The sequence below is a fragment of the Rousettus aegyptiacus genome, unplaced genomic scaffold (genome assembly GCF_014176215.1).
Source record: "Rousettus aegyptiacus isolate mRouAeg1 unplaced genomic scaffold, mRouAeg1.p scaffold_m13_p_11, whole genome shotgun sequence".
Classification (NCBI taxonomy): domain Eukaryota; kingdom Metazoa; phylum Chordata; class Mammalia; order Chiroptera; family Pteropodidae; genus Rousettus; species Rousettus aegyptiacus.
This window is the reverse complement of record NW_023416286.1, coordinates 47,540,060-47,556,589: the sequence shown is the minus strand read 5'-3', so window position 1 is coordinate 47,556,589 and position 16,530 is coordinate 47,540,060. Positions and strand designations below refer to the sequence as shown.

Sequence of the window (16,530 nt, the reverse complement as noted above, 5' to 3'; positions counted from 1 at the left end):
CTAGTAATCTGCTGCCACGTGCATATATGATATGTAAGTATAAGTGTATACTTACAACCAGTTTTTCAAAAACTTATATTACATCAAGTATTCAGCATCTCTTCAGCTGATAGTTTCTGTCCTTAGCTAACTATTGTCACATACAGACTTAGTAGTGTTTAATATAACATTTTGAATTTAAAATGTAGGTTTAAAAACCATGCTATTTATAGTTAGACATGAAGGAGAAAGAAAACTATAGTCAAGAAGTCCAAATAGGTATATTGAGGTTAACAGGAATTAATTTCTGTTTGAGGAGTTTGTAAGTAAAAGTTCTTAAAAAGCAATGAAAATTTCCCAGTAACTTATAAATTCTTCCAGAAGCATAATTGTAATGCAAAGCATTGTGTACGGTAGTCCCCCACCACATATCCGCAGTTTCACTTTCTCTAGTTTCAGTCAACTGCATTCCATAAACATTAAATGAAAAATTCCAGAAATAAGAATTCATAAGTTTTAAATTGCAAACCATTTTGAATAGCATGGTGAAATCTCACGCTGTCTCACTCTGTCATGCTTGGGACGTGAATGATCCCTTTGACCAGCATATTCATGCTGTATACACTACCTGCCCATTAGTCCCTTAGTAGCCTGTCATGGATCACAGTGCTTGTGTTCAGAAAACCCTTATTGTACTTAATAATGGCCCAAGGCACAATAATAATGCTGGCAATCAGATATTCCAAAAAGAAGCCAGTAAAGAGTGAGTGTGTGTATGTTATGTATAGGAAAAAACAGTACATGTAGGGTTCAGTACTCTATATCAGGGGTCCCCAACCCCCAGGCTGCAGACCAGGGACCAGTCTGTGGCCTGTTAGAAACCACACTGCTCAGCAGGAGGTAAAGGGAGGAGGAGTGGGCAGAGCTTCATCTGTATTTGCAGTCACTCCCCAGCACTAGCATCACTGCCTCAGCTCCACCTCAGATCATCAGGCATTAGATTCTCATGGGAGCACTGGTTCCTGGTGCCAAAAAGTTTGGGAACTGCTTCTCTACATGGTTTCAGGCATCTACATAGATTTTAGAATATACCCCTCAAGGATGATGGGGGACTACAGTAGTCACTTAATATTTAGAAGGCAGAGTGCATTTCTAAAACTTAAGCTATCATGATTGTTTCATAGTAGGAAAAAATAATGCGTGGTATCATAAACCTGTTGATGACTTGGTATGTGTTTGTGTTTGTAGACTTTTGGGACAACAATTGTTATCAATCCTGAAAAAGATAAAGATATGGTACAGGACCTGCTGGATTTTAAGGACAGAGTGGACCACGTGATAGAAGTATGCTTTCAGAGGAATGAGAAGTTCATCAACTTGATGAAGGAATCCTTTGAAACATTTATCAACAAGAGGCCAAATAAACCCGCAGAACTGATCGGTAGAAAAACATATTTCTATACATTTTTTAATGTGGGAAAATAAGGTACAAGTCAAGCTAATTTCTTCTCACAATATTCAAGCTCTTCATGGGGAGGATGGGGGAAAGGTTTGTATTATACCTTATTAGGCAACACCTTTTCAAAAAAGCATTTATACACATTTGAGTACTGATTCAGATTTTTTTTATTTCTAAGATGAAATAGTTTTAAAATCACCACTTTATATAACTATTTCATGATAAGGTCAAAATATATTTCAGAATTTATAGAATTTCACTTGTCAATAAAAGTTTCTTATTACAGGTGGCAAATGTGTAACTGATACAAAATTAGGTTTGTATTGATTATTGTTGAAGGTGTATGATGGGAACATGCAGTTCATCATACAATTGTCTACTTTTCTGTATGTTCAGAATATTTCGTAAGAAGTTAAAAAGAAAAATACTAGTAAAAGCAACAACAGAAAAAATTTACAAGGCACTTGTGCCACTTTACGAATTGTTTCTCTAAAGGTGAATGTTTAATTCTTGGGAGTTTGGACTTCTTAGAAATCTTGGATTCTCCCTTAAGCGAGGTCATGGTCAATTTATATTGCCTTAGAAACAAGAAGCCAGAGTAGAATTGCTCTAATCCCTGCATTCAGGGATAAGACATTGTCACCATAGATATAACCACTAGAAGCCCTGAGAATAATCCTTTGTCTTTAAGGAAGTCTGTTCACATTTCTTATACCACATCTTAAAGATGGAATATTTCAGTTTCTGGAGCAATAATATGTCATGAAACTCAAAAACATAATTAAAGTGTTTATTCTAATGTGACTTGAAAGTATATATCTTAGAAAATCAAATATTTGCCTTCTTTGTATAATGTGATTTTGGAAAGGCCCTGGAGTTTTACTGTCCAATTTTTGCTTATAGAAATTAAAGAAGTTCCATTTTGAAAATATTACATAACAAATGTTTATTTTTCAAATAATTTAACTCTTAATCTCACAGCAAAGCATGTTGATTCAAAGTTGAGAGCGGGTAATAAAGAAGCAACAGATGAAGAACTGGAGAGGATCCTTGACAAAATCATGATTATATTCAGGTTTATACATGGTAAGAAATGGTTTAACATTGGTCACATTGAAAATGCTATGAAATCAAAATAGCCATATTTGGGCCCTATCTTTTCTTAAGAAAAATGGACTGAAACATTTTCACTTTCATGTTAATGTAGGAAATGGCCACCCACTAACTAAATTGAAAGTATTCCTTTGTGGAAATTTAACACAAGGATTCAGGAAAATTAGAGCTTGCTTACATCAGAATGGACATTGTCTAATGTGGTCTGTTATTCTCATTTGGTTATAAATAGGTAAAGATGTCTTCGAAGCATTTTATAAAAAAGATTTGGCAAAAAGACTCCTTGTTGGAAAAAGTGCCTCAGTTGATGCTGAAAAATCTATGTTGTCAAAACTAAAGCATGGTAAGCATATGGAATCTGGGGTTCTTTCCTCCCTCTGTGCCAGTAATTTATTACACTAACATGTTGCTCCCGGTATTTTTCACCCACCATTCACTTGTGTCTCAGAGTGTGGCGCTGCTTTCACCAGCAAACTAGAAGGCATGTTCAAGGACATGGAGCTCTCCAAGGACATCATGGTTCATTTTAAGCAGGCAAGTTGTGTTTTTTCAAATAAAACAGCTTTTTAGAAAGGGGTCCCACTTTAAATTATGCAAAATGAGTATGTAAATTATGTAAATATATAAATTACGCAAAATCTTCAACCATAAAACTTTCATTATTAATGTCTGACATATTCAAATAACTTAAATTCAAAATGAAAAAAAAATAATCCTGAAAAATGTGTAACAAAGATTTGTTTTAAACAAGTCTAATGATATCTTACATATGACATAAGCAAAGGGAAAGGAAAAATATTTCAGGTGACTTTGAAACATTACGTAGCTTAGTGGAATATGTTCTTGGGACTAAAATTAATGCAAATACAGGATGACCTGTATTTTGAAAATTTCACCATTTTTTAAAATTATTTTTTATAATATTCTAAAATAATTATTTTACCTTGATTTTCTTTGTTTTTAGTATATGCAGAATCAGAGTGACCCAGGCTCTATTGATCTAACAGTAAATATACTTACGATGGGATACTGGCCAACATACACACCTATGGAAGTACATTTAACTCCAGAAGTAAGTGTTTCAAAGACTTATTATTAATATAGTAGTGCTGCCATACACAGACATGTTATCTTTTGAGAATTATTTAATGAAAGGTTTTTTAAAATCACACAGTCAAAAATCGAAGTGACCGCTTTTGTCCCTGTCCACAGCGTCTTCTGACTCACACATGTCCACTGGATGACCATCAAGAAGACATCAACACAAGTGCTTGTTTTAATAGTTATTGGTTGTTGAGCTATTGGTGCTGCTTGTCTGATTATTATTTTCTTCCATTATAGACAATACCAAAGTCTTATGAATGGTACTACTGAGCACTTATTATATTTCAGCCATGACTTTGAGTACTCTGGGGCTTTGTATATCTGAGGGAGAATCCTGAGCTCAGGAACTTAGAACCAGTAGGGGAAACAATATAAACACCATTAATTATATTACCAGGTGATGTGGAAAAGGGCTAGTTCCACTGTGGGATTAGGAATTAAGGATGAGCGGGCATGAGGGCCTTCCAGCTGAAGGGCCTTCTAGAAAGGACAAAGAAAGGCACAGAGTCTTGGAAACTGGGAGTATGAATCAGAAACAGTCCTTAAAGTTGTTTTTTCCATTTCTAAGAGAGTATCTTTATTTTCTTTTGTTTCTGAACTCACTAGTCAGTTGCCTTTGTAGTTTTCTTTTTTTTTTCCACCTGTATCCTAAATGTGAACATTCTCTAGAATCCCCCCTCAGCTGCCTTCTCATTTCACACCCTCTCTATGAACTCAACTCACCGCTCTCAGCTTCAAGCCTGTGTCCACTTGCCCAGTCGAATGTACACAGATGTTCCAGACTCAATATCCAAGGCTGTTCCCATCACCAGTCTCCCTCCCTCCTTGAATCTATCCTATGGGGAATGGTGATGGCACCTTAACTAGTTTTTCTACTAGATGTGAAAGCTCTGTATGTTCCAGCTCACCCACATGGATGTCCTACTCCCTCTAAACTAGTTTCGGGTCCTAAACTCACAGGTTTTTCATTCTCTCAGGCCTACCTGTGTAACCTTCTAAAGGAAACCACCTTCTCCAGAAAACCTTCACACCCCATCAGTCCTCAGTAATTGACGCTTGTTAAGATTTATCTTCCCAGTCACCTTCACCAGAAAACCCTCCCTCACTTCCTCACCCAACTTCACCTCTACTGGATACAGACTCCAACCTGGGCATGCCTCTCCTGTGGCACTCCAAGTTGATTCACTCCTTATTTTGAAATAGTTCAGACTTATAGGAAATTAATAAGAATAGTTCAAAGAATTTCTAGTACCCGTCACTCATTTTTTTAAGCATTGACACATATGCATTATACTCTTTCTCTCCATATATATGCCATTTTTTTTCCTGGTCCATTTGAGAGTAGATTGCCTTTTACCTATAATACTTTAGTGAGTATTTCCCAAAAACAACCAGAGCATGTTGTCAGATTCAAATACTTAACATTGATCTAACACTTAACATCCAATATACAGCCATATGCCAATTTTTTCAGTTGTCCCAACTGTGTCTTTTGTAGCATTTTTTCTTAGCACCACATTCAGTCCAGGTCTATACATTATGTTTAGTTGTGTCTTTAGTCTCCTTTCATCTGTAACAGCTATACAGCCTTTCTTTTTCTATGACATTGACAGGTTTTAAAAATACACGTTATTTTTCATAAATTGTCTCTCAGTTTGGGTTTCTTTGATTAGATTCACGTCGTGCATATCTAACCAGAATCCCAAATGAGAGGCATCATTTCTTCTCATGCCATCCAGAGACACATGCCGTTCATTTGCCCCCATTGGTGGTGTTACATATAATCATTTGGTTAAGGTGTTAGTTTTTCCACTCTATTATTGGTATTTTTCATTTTGTAATTATTAAGTAATTTGTAGCGAAATATTTTATTTAAAGACTATGTAAAACTCTGATTTCCCTATCAGACTCTCATTAATTCCTGCCTGAGTCCGTTTTTACCTTGATGAACAGTGATTTTTTTTCCTAGCTCCATCACTTCTCTATATTTAGAAATCACATTTTACTCTTAAGAGCCTTTCTTTCTAACCCCATTAATTTACTTAAATTTTTCTCTCTTTATCACTATGAACTCATAGATTTTTATTTCTTATATGATACTCAAATTGTCCCATTTTTGGCTAGTGGGAACACTTTTCAGATGGTTTCTTATCGTTTCAACATACCATCTGCATTTTTTGTTTTCTAGCAAAAGATGTTTAAGGCTTAACATACTGTGTTTTTTTTTTTTTAATGGTAGTAAAATATACCTACGATTTACCTTTTTGAAGTATACAGTTAACTTATACAACTGTCTCCTCTGTTTAGTCCAGAACTTTTTCATCATCCCAAACAGAAACCCTGGACCCATTAAGCAGTCACTTCCGTTCCACTCTAGACCCACCAGCTCCACACACACAGACTGTCCCAGCCTCTGGCAACCACTAATCCACTCTCTATGGATTTGGCTATTATAGAAGTTTGATATAAATAAAATCATATAATATGTGGCCTTTTGTGTTTGATTTTTTTTCACTTAGCATGTTTTCAGGGTTCATCCATTTTGTAGTCTGTGTCAGTGCTTCATTACTTTTTTAAGGCTGAATAATTTTCCATTGTGTGGGTATACCACACTTGATTTATCCATTCATCCGTTAATGGACACTTTTGGCTATTGTGAATAATGCTGCTGTGAACATGAGTGTACAACTGTTTGAATAGCTTTTATCAGTTCTTTTGGGTATATCCCTAGAAGAGAAATTTCTGGATCATATGATAATTCTGTTTAACTTTTCGAGCAGCTACTACAGTTTTCCACATAGCTGTACCATTTTACATTGCCATTAGCAACAGAAGAGTTCTAATTTCTCTATATCCTCACCAATGTTATTTTCCATTTTTTTTATTACAGCCATCTTGGTATGAATCGATATCTCGTTTTGGTTTGATTTGCTTTTACCTAATATCTAATTATGCTGAGCATCTTTGCATGTGTTTATTGGCCATTTATTCTTTGAAGAACTATCCAAATCTTCTGCCTGTTTTTTTAAATCATGTTGCCTTTCTGGTGTTGGATTGTAAGACTTCGTTATATATTCTATATATAGAACCCCTTATCAGGTACATGATTTGCGAATATCTTCTCTCATTCTGCATAATCTCTTTACTCATCTGTGAAGAATTATAAACATTGTAAATTTAACAATATGTGGTTCTCTAGATTAATGGTGTTTAGCATAATTAAATTTATTGTTTTTCTGTGCTTGACAGATGATCAAACTTCAGGAAGTATTTAAGACATTTTATCTAGGAAAGCACAGCGGTCGAAAACTTCAGTGGCAAACTACATTGGGACATGCTGTTTTAAAAGCAGAGTTTAAAGAAGTAAGTTCTGTGTTTCATTTTTATTTTCGTAAGTACGTTAATTGATTTTTTTAAAATTACGTTTGAACTTTGGTAGCAAAAAAAGAAAAAGTTTATTCAGTATAACTCAGCATAGGCTTTTCTGAGTCAATAAAAACAGTTGAAGGATTAATATTACAGTTAGTAAGAAATCAATAAGAATAGAAAAGCATTTACCTAATTGAAAAAGAGTAAAGGATATGGAGAGGCAACTCATAAAAGCAAGACTAAACAATCAAAATCCATGAAAATGTGTTCCACTTCTCTGCCAATCAGAGTTGCAAATTAAAATATAATAAAATACCACTTTTTGACTATGCAGTTGATAAAAGCTAAAACTAAAAGAAACAGTAACTCTTGCCCACTGTTAGAGGGAGTACATGAGCTTTATGAAGGGCAGTTTAACAATGCATATCTCAAAAACTTCTCAAATCACATACTTTGTGGCAGTAGTTCCAATTCTGGGAATTTGTCTTAAGACATTTTCACAGATTAATAATTAGAATATTTGTTGCAATGCTGTTATTAAAAGGGGCAATTTAAGAGGGGGAATGTATACAGTGTATTGATTAAATGAAGAAGGATATCAAAACAGTCCCTTCATAGTCACATTTAGTTTTAATTTTATAAGTAAAATTCAATTATATACACTAAGCAAAAAACATTACAAAATTTCTATGTTGCTATCCTGTTAAATATGTTGTCTATACCTTGTCATAAATTATACAACTGACCCTGGAACAACACATGTTTGAACTGTACAGGTCCAAATAATATGCACATTTTTTCCAAATAAAAGTAAAGTGGATCTGCACAGTTCAACCCCTATTGTTTAAGGGTCAACTGTATTTTCAGTTTGACTATAGTTATATACGATTTTCAATTGAATGGGGCTTAGTGCCTCTAACCTCATATTGTTCAAGGGTCAACTCTGTACATATATATACAATTATATATGTTATACATATTTCGCTGTGTGTTATTGTACAGGGTTATATACATAAAACTACACACACTAGTCTTTAAGGTATTATGAGAGTTAAGAGATTACAGTCCCCTTACTGTCCACTTCACAACTGAACCTCTGCAGAATGATCACAACAACAGTTCTTGTCTTCCATGGGTAGGCCTGAGGATGAAGCACTCACATGGGGTGCTTTGTCATCCACTCAGAATTAATTGCATGTGGCGAGTCTCTGCAGTGGGGACTCTTTGAATAGAGATGGGGAATTATATGAGCTAGATTTGCATTTATCATGTACATCACAGGAAAGCTGGTCTGACAGTTTACAATTATGCTTATTCTTGTTATTCTTTTAACAATGATGTTGACTGCATCTTTTGCCAGCTTCTCTGTCCATTCAAGTTTTGCCACTGCTTTTTCATGCTTTGTCCACCCACTCCAGTGGCATTCCCACCATGAAGAGGACCTCAGCAGGCTAAAAATGGGGCATAAGGGTGCTGCTGTTAGATATCTGTCAGCAATGTATGACTTCAAATAATAACCCCCTTCTTGTTCAACACAATTAACTAAAGAACTTTTTAAAGACTATAAAATATTTCAAGAGAATTTTTAAGGCAATACCAAGTTCCTTTATTCTTGTATAAATCAGTAACATAATTTCTTCTTATTTAGTGGCTAATTAGTAATTTTTTACCCACCCCCAAAGTTTAAGAGCTAAAAGAAGCCTCCTAAATTTTTCCAGTTGTGCAAACATAGCTTCACACATAATATGTCTATTTTCTTTACTAAGGGGAAGAAAGAGTTCCAGGTGTCCCTCTTCCAGACTCTGGTGCTTCTCATGTTCAACGAAGGGGATGGATTCAGCTTTGAAGATATAAAAATGGCCACTGGGATAGGTATGAAAACCCTCTTCATGAATGTGTGGTTTCTGAGCATCTTTGTTTTTATAACATTTATTCATTCAATAGAAGATGTAGACTTGGTCTCTGCTCATCACACTTGAGCGTGTGGTTTCTTTCATTATTGTTAAGTGTCTTGTTCATTTTAATGCTAACCTGTACCTGCATTTTCTCCCCATTCAGAGGACAGCGAATTACGAAGAACATTACAGTCCCTGGCCTGTGGCAAAGCACGAGTCCTGATTAAAAGTCCCAAAGGAAAGGAGGTAGAAGATGGAGACAAGTTCATTTTTAACGGAGAATTTAAGCACAAGTTGTTTCGAATAAAGATCAATCAAATTCAGATGAAGGAAACAGTATGTATAAACTGTCTCTTTTTACTTACAGGGTATTCGTCAAGGAATGATTAGTTTTTGTAGTAATTTCTTGACTGTAAGAATTCCAAAGCATATTTCTAAAGTATCTAATTTGAATACATAGTTTTTACAAGGGTACTTATTTTTTAATATAGCATTCATTAACTTAATATTTACAGTAGGAATGACAAGCAGAAAGAAATGCATTTAAGAATTATTCCTGTACACAGAAATGGTGTGATAAATCAGATCTTCCCAAATTCAGAGATGACATGTTGTTTTCAAAACCCAGTGACTTGTCTTTTTATTTTTGCACAGCACATTTCAACCATTCTCTCAGCCTTTACCTCTGCCAGGTTTCTGGGGTAGAAGAGGTGAGGGTTATGTCATGGGCCTACTGACATTGTATCTGTGACCCGTGTACAGATGGAGCATCTGGATTCTCAAGTTTTTTGTCCAGAGCAGATTCTGGACCACTACCCTCAGTCCTTCCCTAATGCAGAAGCCTTTGCACCCCTGGGCTTTTGTCAGACAAATAGGCCAGGCAGACAGGTGCATCCCTGGCAACCATATATATTACAGGGTGTCCAGCTGTCTTCCTTGTACATGTAAATGAGTGAGGAGAGGCCTTTGAAGGAGTAAGGTCATTCAGACAACACAAGGACAGCTTTAACTGATCTGAGTGGTATCACAATACTTTCTCTACCTCCAGCAGTAGACAGTGATTGCATTACCAGTTAGAAAGTATGTCCAGATTACACAAAAACAAAAGACTAGTAAATATATAAAAGATACATCAGTCATTTTTATAACATTCAAATTAAAGAGATTTCCATTTTTTTGTCTATCAATTTGGGAAATGTTTAAAAGTTTGATAATATCCAAGGTTGACAATATATGGAAAACAAGCATTCTTTCCTATGTTTTGTTTTTTTGTTTTATTTTTTAAGATGTTTGGCTTGGTACACCTTTTTTAGTGGGCAGTTTGACATATCTGTTAAAGATTTAAATGGACATATCCTTTGATCCATGTTGTTTACTATTAGGACTTTATAAGAGAGTGATGAAAGGGTATAAAATTTAGGAGTTATAATTCTAAAGTGGGACTGTCTGTCATCTTTTTCCCCAAAAAATGGCACTTATGCCATTTTGAGTGCAAATATTTATTGCCATCTTTGTACTCGTTCAGCTTTTTTCTGTGATATACATATTTTTTTTTTAATGGATTACTCTACATATGCCATTTATATGTACCGTTTTGTAACATGTTCTTATTGTTTATCATGGGCCTCCTTCCATGTCAGGACTTCGTTTTTAGTGGGTACAGAGTAATCCATTATATGAATCTATGTGAATCTGCAAGAGCCTGGCAGTGCCCTGCTGAAAGGCATTTAGGTTGTTTCCATTTCTGCCTAGTGGAAATAAGGTGGTTTCTTCAGCATAAAATCCTTGTCCTGGAATTATTGGGTCAAGAATATATACTTTTGTTAGTCTGACCATTCTTTTCCAAATCGTAGTGACTGATTTTACCAGATTCCAGTCTCCAGTTTCACGAGAATGCCTGCGCTTCCTCCACCTGCCCATTGCCCAGTCTGTTCTCACAAGTGTAAAAATAGTTCATTGCCATTTTAGTTTAAATTTCTTTGATTCTTTTGAGTATTTTTATGGCATTTAGTAGATTATACAAATTATGGAATCTTTCTAATCTCCAGATCTTCATCTTTTAAAATAGGCTTAATGCCACCTCAGGTTATAAGACTTCAACGAATGTTTATAAAACTCTTGGCAAAGTACCTGTAAGCACTTTATAAATGTTGATACTCTTTTTATGGTTAATCATTTGTATTTTTTTTCCTTTTAATTGTTCAATTAAAGTCACTGGTATATTTATTGGAAAATTCTTTCTCTGATTAGTAGATAGTCTTTATATATTAGTAGATGGTCTTTATATATTCAGGAGATTGACCCTTTGTGATTTGTAACACATAATTTTGAGAGGGTTTTTTCACACATCAAAGTGTTTAAGTTCTCATTGTCTTGTAGTCTTTTTCTAATGGTTTTTAACTTGGGGAGTCACACCTAAGAAAGACCTTCCTTTAACCTAGAATTTAAAAAAAAAAGAATTCAACTGTATTTTTCTGTTAGTTTTTACATTTAAATCTTTCTTTGGGCAATGTAGAAATTATTTTCGTATCAGAAAACAATCTAACCACCCTTCTTACTCCAAAACTGAATTGTCAGTACCATTCTCTGAGAGCTTATTGGAATAGTCACCTTTATTATATATCAGATTCATGTTATAGGCCCGTTTTTCTATTCTTTCTACAAATTCTGTTGATCTGTTTCATAGCCAGTACCTAAAATCTTTTCATTAATGTACCTACTCCTATAAATGTAGTCTCCCAATGAACTTGAAAGTAATTTTATCATGTCTTTGCCCCCTCCAAATAAGAACACTGACTTTTTTCTTTTATTGAGAGTACATTAAATTAATTGCAGTTTTCATCTTTATCATACTAAATATTCTTATTTATATATGAGTGAGTATATTTGAATATGATAAATCTCTTGTCTTCCTTGGAGTTTTCTAGTTATCTTCTGTAAGTCTTACATATTTCTTATTAGATTGTTCAACAAATACTTATTAAGCACATACTGTGGGCCAAGTCTTCTATGAAGCACTGAGAATTCAGCTGTAACAACAAAGAATAAGTGTGTTTCAGGGAGCTTTCAGTCTTGTCCAGTAGACAGGTACCAGATGACCACACATTGATGAACTTGTTACAACTGAGGTAAAAAGTTATGATGGAGTAGTACAAGAAACCCCAGTCTAATACTGTGAGGCAAGGAAGGCTATCTCACCAGAGGGAAGCTGAGCCAGAAAAGGCCTGAGAAGGCAGGCCACAGCCAGATCATAGAGATCCCGGTCAGACCTATGAAAGATTAGGGTAGGTACTACCAAAGGTATTAAGAAAGAACAGCCACCCTAGAAAGGGGATCTTTTCTCTTTACATGTGTAACTAGTTATCGCCAGTATGTATATATATTAGCTCTATTTATCTTTCTTTTTATCTTGTATCCAGCCACTTTACAAACTCACATTGGCTTTGATGGTTTTTCAGTATATTTTCCTTGATTTTGTTTTTGCATCTCATCTACTCCTTTTCATTGTACCTCTTTAGTTCTCTTATTGAATAGCTAGAATCTCTAAAATAATATTTTTAAGAAATAGCAGTGCTACTAGGCTTTCTCCTCTCTTCCTCATTAATTTTCTGTCTCTAGTACAGGGAATGTTAACCTTTTTTGGGTCATGGTTCCCTTTGAAAATATGATGAGAGCGTGGACCTCCCTTCCTGAAACATACTTAACTAACATACATGTGCAAACCTGCCTCTCTCCCAATCCCCTTTGATCTGCAGACTCCATTAGGTTGCTTTTTAACATAGAATTGATACCAGTATATGCTATTTGTTTCTAATGAGAGCTCTTTATCATGTTCAGATTCTTTTTTTTAATTACTCCTTCTGTAAAAGTTTGTTTTAAATCAAGAATAGATTTTCAGTTTGTCATGCCTTTACAGCATCTGTCAAGATGATCATATAATTTAACTTTGAAATTATTGTGATGATCTCAGCTACATTAGTAGATTTCGTAATGTTGAGCAAAGTTTATACATCAAATAAAACCTGATGGCTATTATGCTCTGTTTTGTGTTCTTTACTGTGCTACTGGATTTAATCCAGGATTATATAGGATTTACATGGGGTTTTTACAGCTTTTTTATAAGGGAAATATAACTTTTTAGATTCTTTTTCAAGTTTTGGTACTGAAGTTGCACTGTTCTTGGGAAGCTAGGTTTTATTAGAACAAGTGAAAATGCATAACAGAACAAGATTCATCCAGTTGGTCTTTTTTTGCATCAAAAGTTTCTTATCAAACTCAATAATATGAAATAATTAATACTAAAATATATCTTTACATTTCACTTTTTTCTTTCTGTGCAGGTTGAAGAACAAGTCAGCACCACTGAGAGAGTGTTTCAGGACAGACAGTATCAGATTGACGCTGCTATCGTCAGAATAATGAAGATGAGAAAAACTCTTGGTCATAATCTTCTAGTTTCTGAATTATATAATCAGCTGAAATTTCCAGTAAAGGTAAATGTATATAAGCTTAATTAAACCTGTAGTATTGCGCAAAACCATTGACAAAGTATGTTCGATTCACACTACCTTCAGAATCATATTATTTATTCTACATTATAAGTGATCATTTGCTACAAAAATCTACCTTTGTGTATACACTAAATGTAGAAAACTGGTCAATGATGATAGGGACTTTATACTAAATGTTCGTCATTACCATTGTAGGAATGATAGATACCTAAAAGCCCCACTTGTAGGGATGTTGTACTTATATTTTCGAGAAGAAAAGAAGAAGGTACTACATGGAAATCTGGACACATTTATTCTTATTAGTTAACAGTTCAGTTATATTACAGGATTTTAAGGAAATCATACTAACAACTAATTTACTCAGCATTTTATAAGCCACAAAGCATTTTCTACTTCAGTAATATTTCCTTGTTGCTATTAAATAAAAAGTCTACCCTAAAACATTTCAGTCCATATGTGTTTCCAGGACTGAGAGTCACTGTCCTAATTATATGTAGAGTGTAAGATAAATTAGGGAAGCATCATGAAAAGTTCTTAGACATATCTATCCACCTAGAAAGTAGGGGACTCTAATGGTACCTGACCTTTCAATGACTGAACCTGCTGCATGTACTTTTAGTGTGGAAGTACCCTGATTGGGTGTTACTTAGTTCAAAAAAAAGAGCAGCTGACCCTCCCTCCTCACCAAGGCAGTCAGTTGAGGTAGACCAATAAGTCGACACTGAAATGAGAGTGGCATCCTACCTCAGCAAATATTGGGCTCCTGTATTCTCGAGAGGCAACGTGTACTCCATAGTGCTCTGCACAGTCTTGAAACACTGCTTCATACACCATTCTGTGCTACCATAGCCAGGGTGAGTTTGATTTTCCCCATTTGCAGATGAGAGACCTAGCAATTAAACAAGAGACCAACTAGAAAGTAAGGTGTGCATACAGCCATAGCACCTAGTTCTGCTCTGATAGGTAATTGGGTTTCAGCCACATATTGTAAAATGTATTATCTATCACTAAATAGAAAGTCCTGCTGTTTGGAAGATAGAATGTACCCTTATACTGGGAAAAGCTTGCTCATAAATGTCAGCAATAGGCATGCTTCCTAACAGCATAGCTGGGCAAGCATGTCATGTTGTGGACATGTCAATTCAGTCATCCACTTTTGCAAAGGAACACTCAAGATTTGTGGTTTTACTATATAAATATAGTGTATATATATATATATAGTTAATATATAATAATAAAATATAGTTTTATTAGGGGAAAATGTCCTTAACAGATGAAAATGCCCTGAGACATTATCAAATTTCCCTTTGAAACAAACAAAAATGTGTTACCTAATGATCGGCCATGCTTATGTACTCATTAATGATAAATAAGTATTTACATTTTACAAGTTTCATATTTTCCACAGGAAGCCCTGCTTTGACAGTAAATTCACATGGAAATACTTTGATCAAGACATAATGTTAACATTGTCTTTGAAGGAGGGAGTTTTAGTCCATTTTATAATTAATTTATAAATACGTATACTTATATAATGATATATGTAATATATGTACATAATTATAATCACATACTTCATGCATGATGTTATATTCTCCTGTGTTTGTAATTTTAATGCCACTATAATTGTGGGGATTTGTTTTTCTTTTTTAGCCTGGAGATTTGAAAAAGAGAATTGAATCTCTTATAGACAGAGACTATATGGAGAGAGACAAAGACAATCCAAATCAGTACCACTACGTGGCCTGACATGTCGGCCAGATGTTTTCCTTCCATGAGACACTGGAATGTATCTTCAGAGCAGTGAAACACTTTTGTGCTGTTTCCTGGGCTTTCTGGGATTGAGCCAGCACAGATACTTTGGCTTAGAAGGAAAAGAGATGATTCTTGGATAACCCTTCACAAGGCTTAAGGATTTGCAAATGTCATATGTATCTTTCCCCCCTCCAGTTCTTCCTCTTGTTCTTTTAGGCGTTTAAATTGTTTCCATTGCTCTGTGCAAAATGACTTTGGGATTGGACAAGAAGATATTGGTTAAATGAGGTTCCTTTGTAAGGTGTTGTTCTTGTGGGAAAAAAAAAAAACCTAAAAGTTTGGTTTGTTTTGTGTGTGTGATCATGAATGCACAATTAAAAAGACCCTCTATGCTGCATTCTTTAGCTACAAAGATTACTTAGGTATTCCTGGAGATAAGCTATCTTAGTTGATGAACACTTAGATTAAAAACAAGAACCCTTAATTGGTGAATATTAGGAAGAAACAGTCAGTGTTAAAAACTGGCTAATCGATTATGCAACCTAAATACTGGCATCTGTTTCATTTTATTTTCAAAAAGTTTTAAACTTTGATGACTGATTTTTCGATAATGAGATTTCTCAGTGAGATCTCTGATGTGCCAAGAGGACATCAGGTCTGATGTGTTTAATGCAGTGAAACCATCAGCATCTTTTATTTCCACTGAATTATTTGTGACTTTTCTGTTTAAGGTTGGAGGGATAGTGTGTTTGTGTTTACCATTCTAAGATTGAGTCTAGCAGTCCCTGTTTTTTGCATTGGGGTAACTGCTGTTTGATTTTTTTTTTTAATTGCAGTATTTGTATGATTGCTATAATAAAGTTTGGTTTTGTTTTTACAGTCATGTGCAGGGACAGTTGTTGTTCTCTGTGCTATAACCACTGTAAAATGTTTTATAGGAGACTTAAAGTCTTGATATTGTGAAGCAGAGGTTATTTTGTCGAAAGATTAAAAGGATTTCGTTGGCACCTGGTTTCATGTTGTGTATGTATGAGTGAGGATGAACAGCAGATGATGATGTTAGTGTGGTAACTATAACAAAGATATTTTTATGATAACATTTAAAAGTACTTTATATTTTACATAATAGCATGTTTCATTTTAATTAAAAACTACCAAAGGAATTTTGATCATGGTATAAGTGTTTAAAGCAATATTTTCTGGAATATACCAAGTTTATATAATTTGATTTTATGCTAAATTATTAAAAGATTCTGCCTTTTTGAAACATGCGTGTTTAAAATATGACATGGGTTTCCATATGAAAGTCCTCACTCTTTATCATTTTATATTCGTAAATTTTCAT

The 16,530-nt window shown here is 34.7% G+C and overlaps 1 protein-coding gene across 2 annotated transcripts in view; it reads left to right on the top strand.

The window, feature by feature from the left end:
* Window positions 1–16,192, top strand: part of CUL4A (cullin 4A) — a 46,346-nt gene extending 30,154 nt beyond the window's left edge. For both annotated transcript variants that reach the window (XM_016151921.2, XM_016151922.2), the window contains 10 exons: window positions 1,228–1,420; window positions 2,420–2,524; window positions 2,784–2,894; window positions 3,000–3,085; window positions 3,516–3,623; window positions 6,905–7,018; window positions 8,791–8,896; window positions 9,083–9,255; window positions 13,260–13,412; window positions 15,084–16,192. In XM_016151921.2, coding sequence (XP_016007407.2) covers window positions 1,228–1,420; window positions 2,420–2,524; window positions 2,784–2,894; window positions 3,000–3,085; window positions 3,516–3,623; window positions 6,905–7,018; window positions 8,791–8,896; window positions 9,083–9,255; window positions 13,260–13,412; window positions 15,084–15,179 — 1,245 coding nt within the window. In that variant the 3' untranslated portion in view covers window positions 15,180–16,192. The remainder of the gene's footprint in view (window positions 1–1,227; window positions 1,421–2,419; window positions 2,525–2,783; window positions 2,895–2,999; window positions 3,086–3,515; window positions 3,624–6,904; window positions 7,019–8,790; window positions 8,897–9,082; window positions 9,256–13,259; window positions 13,413–15,083) is intronic.
* The last annotated feature ends 338 nt before the right edge of the window (window positions 16,193–16,530 follow it).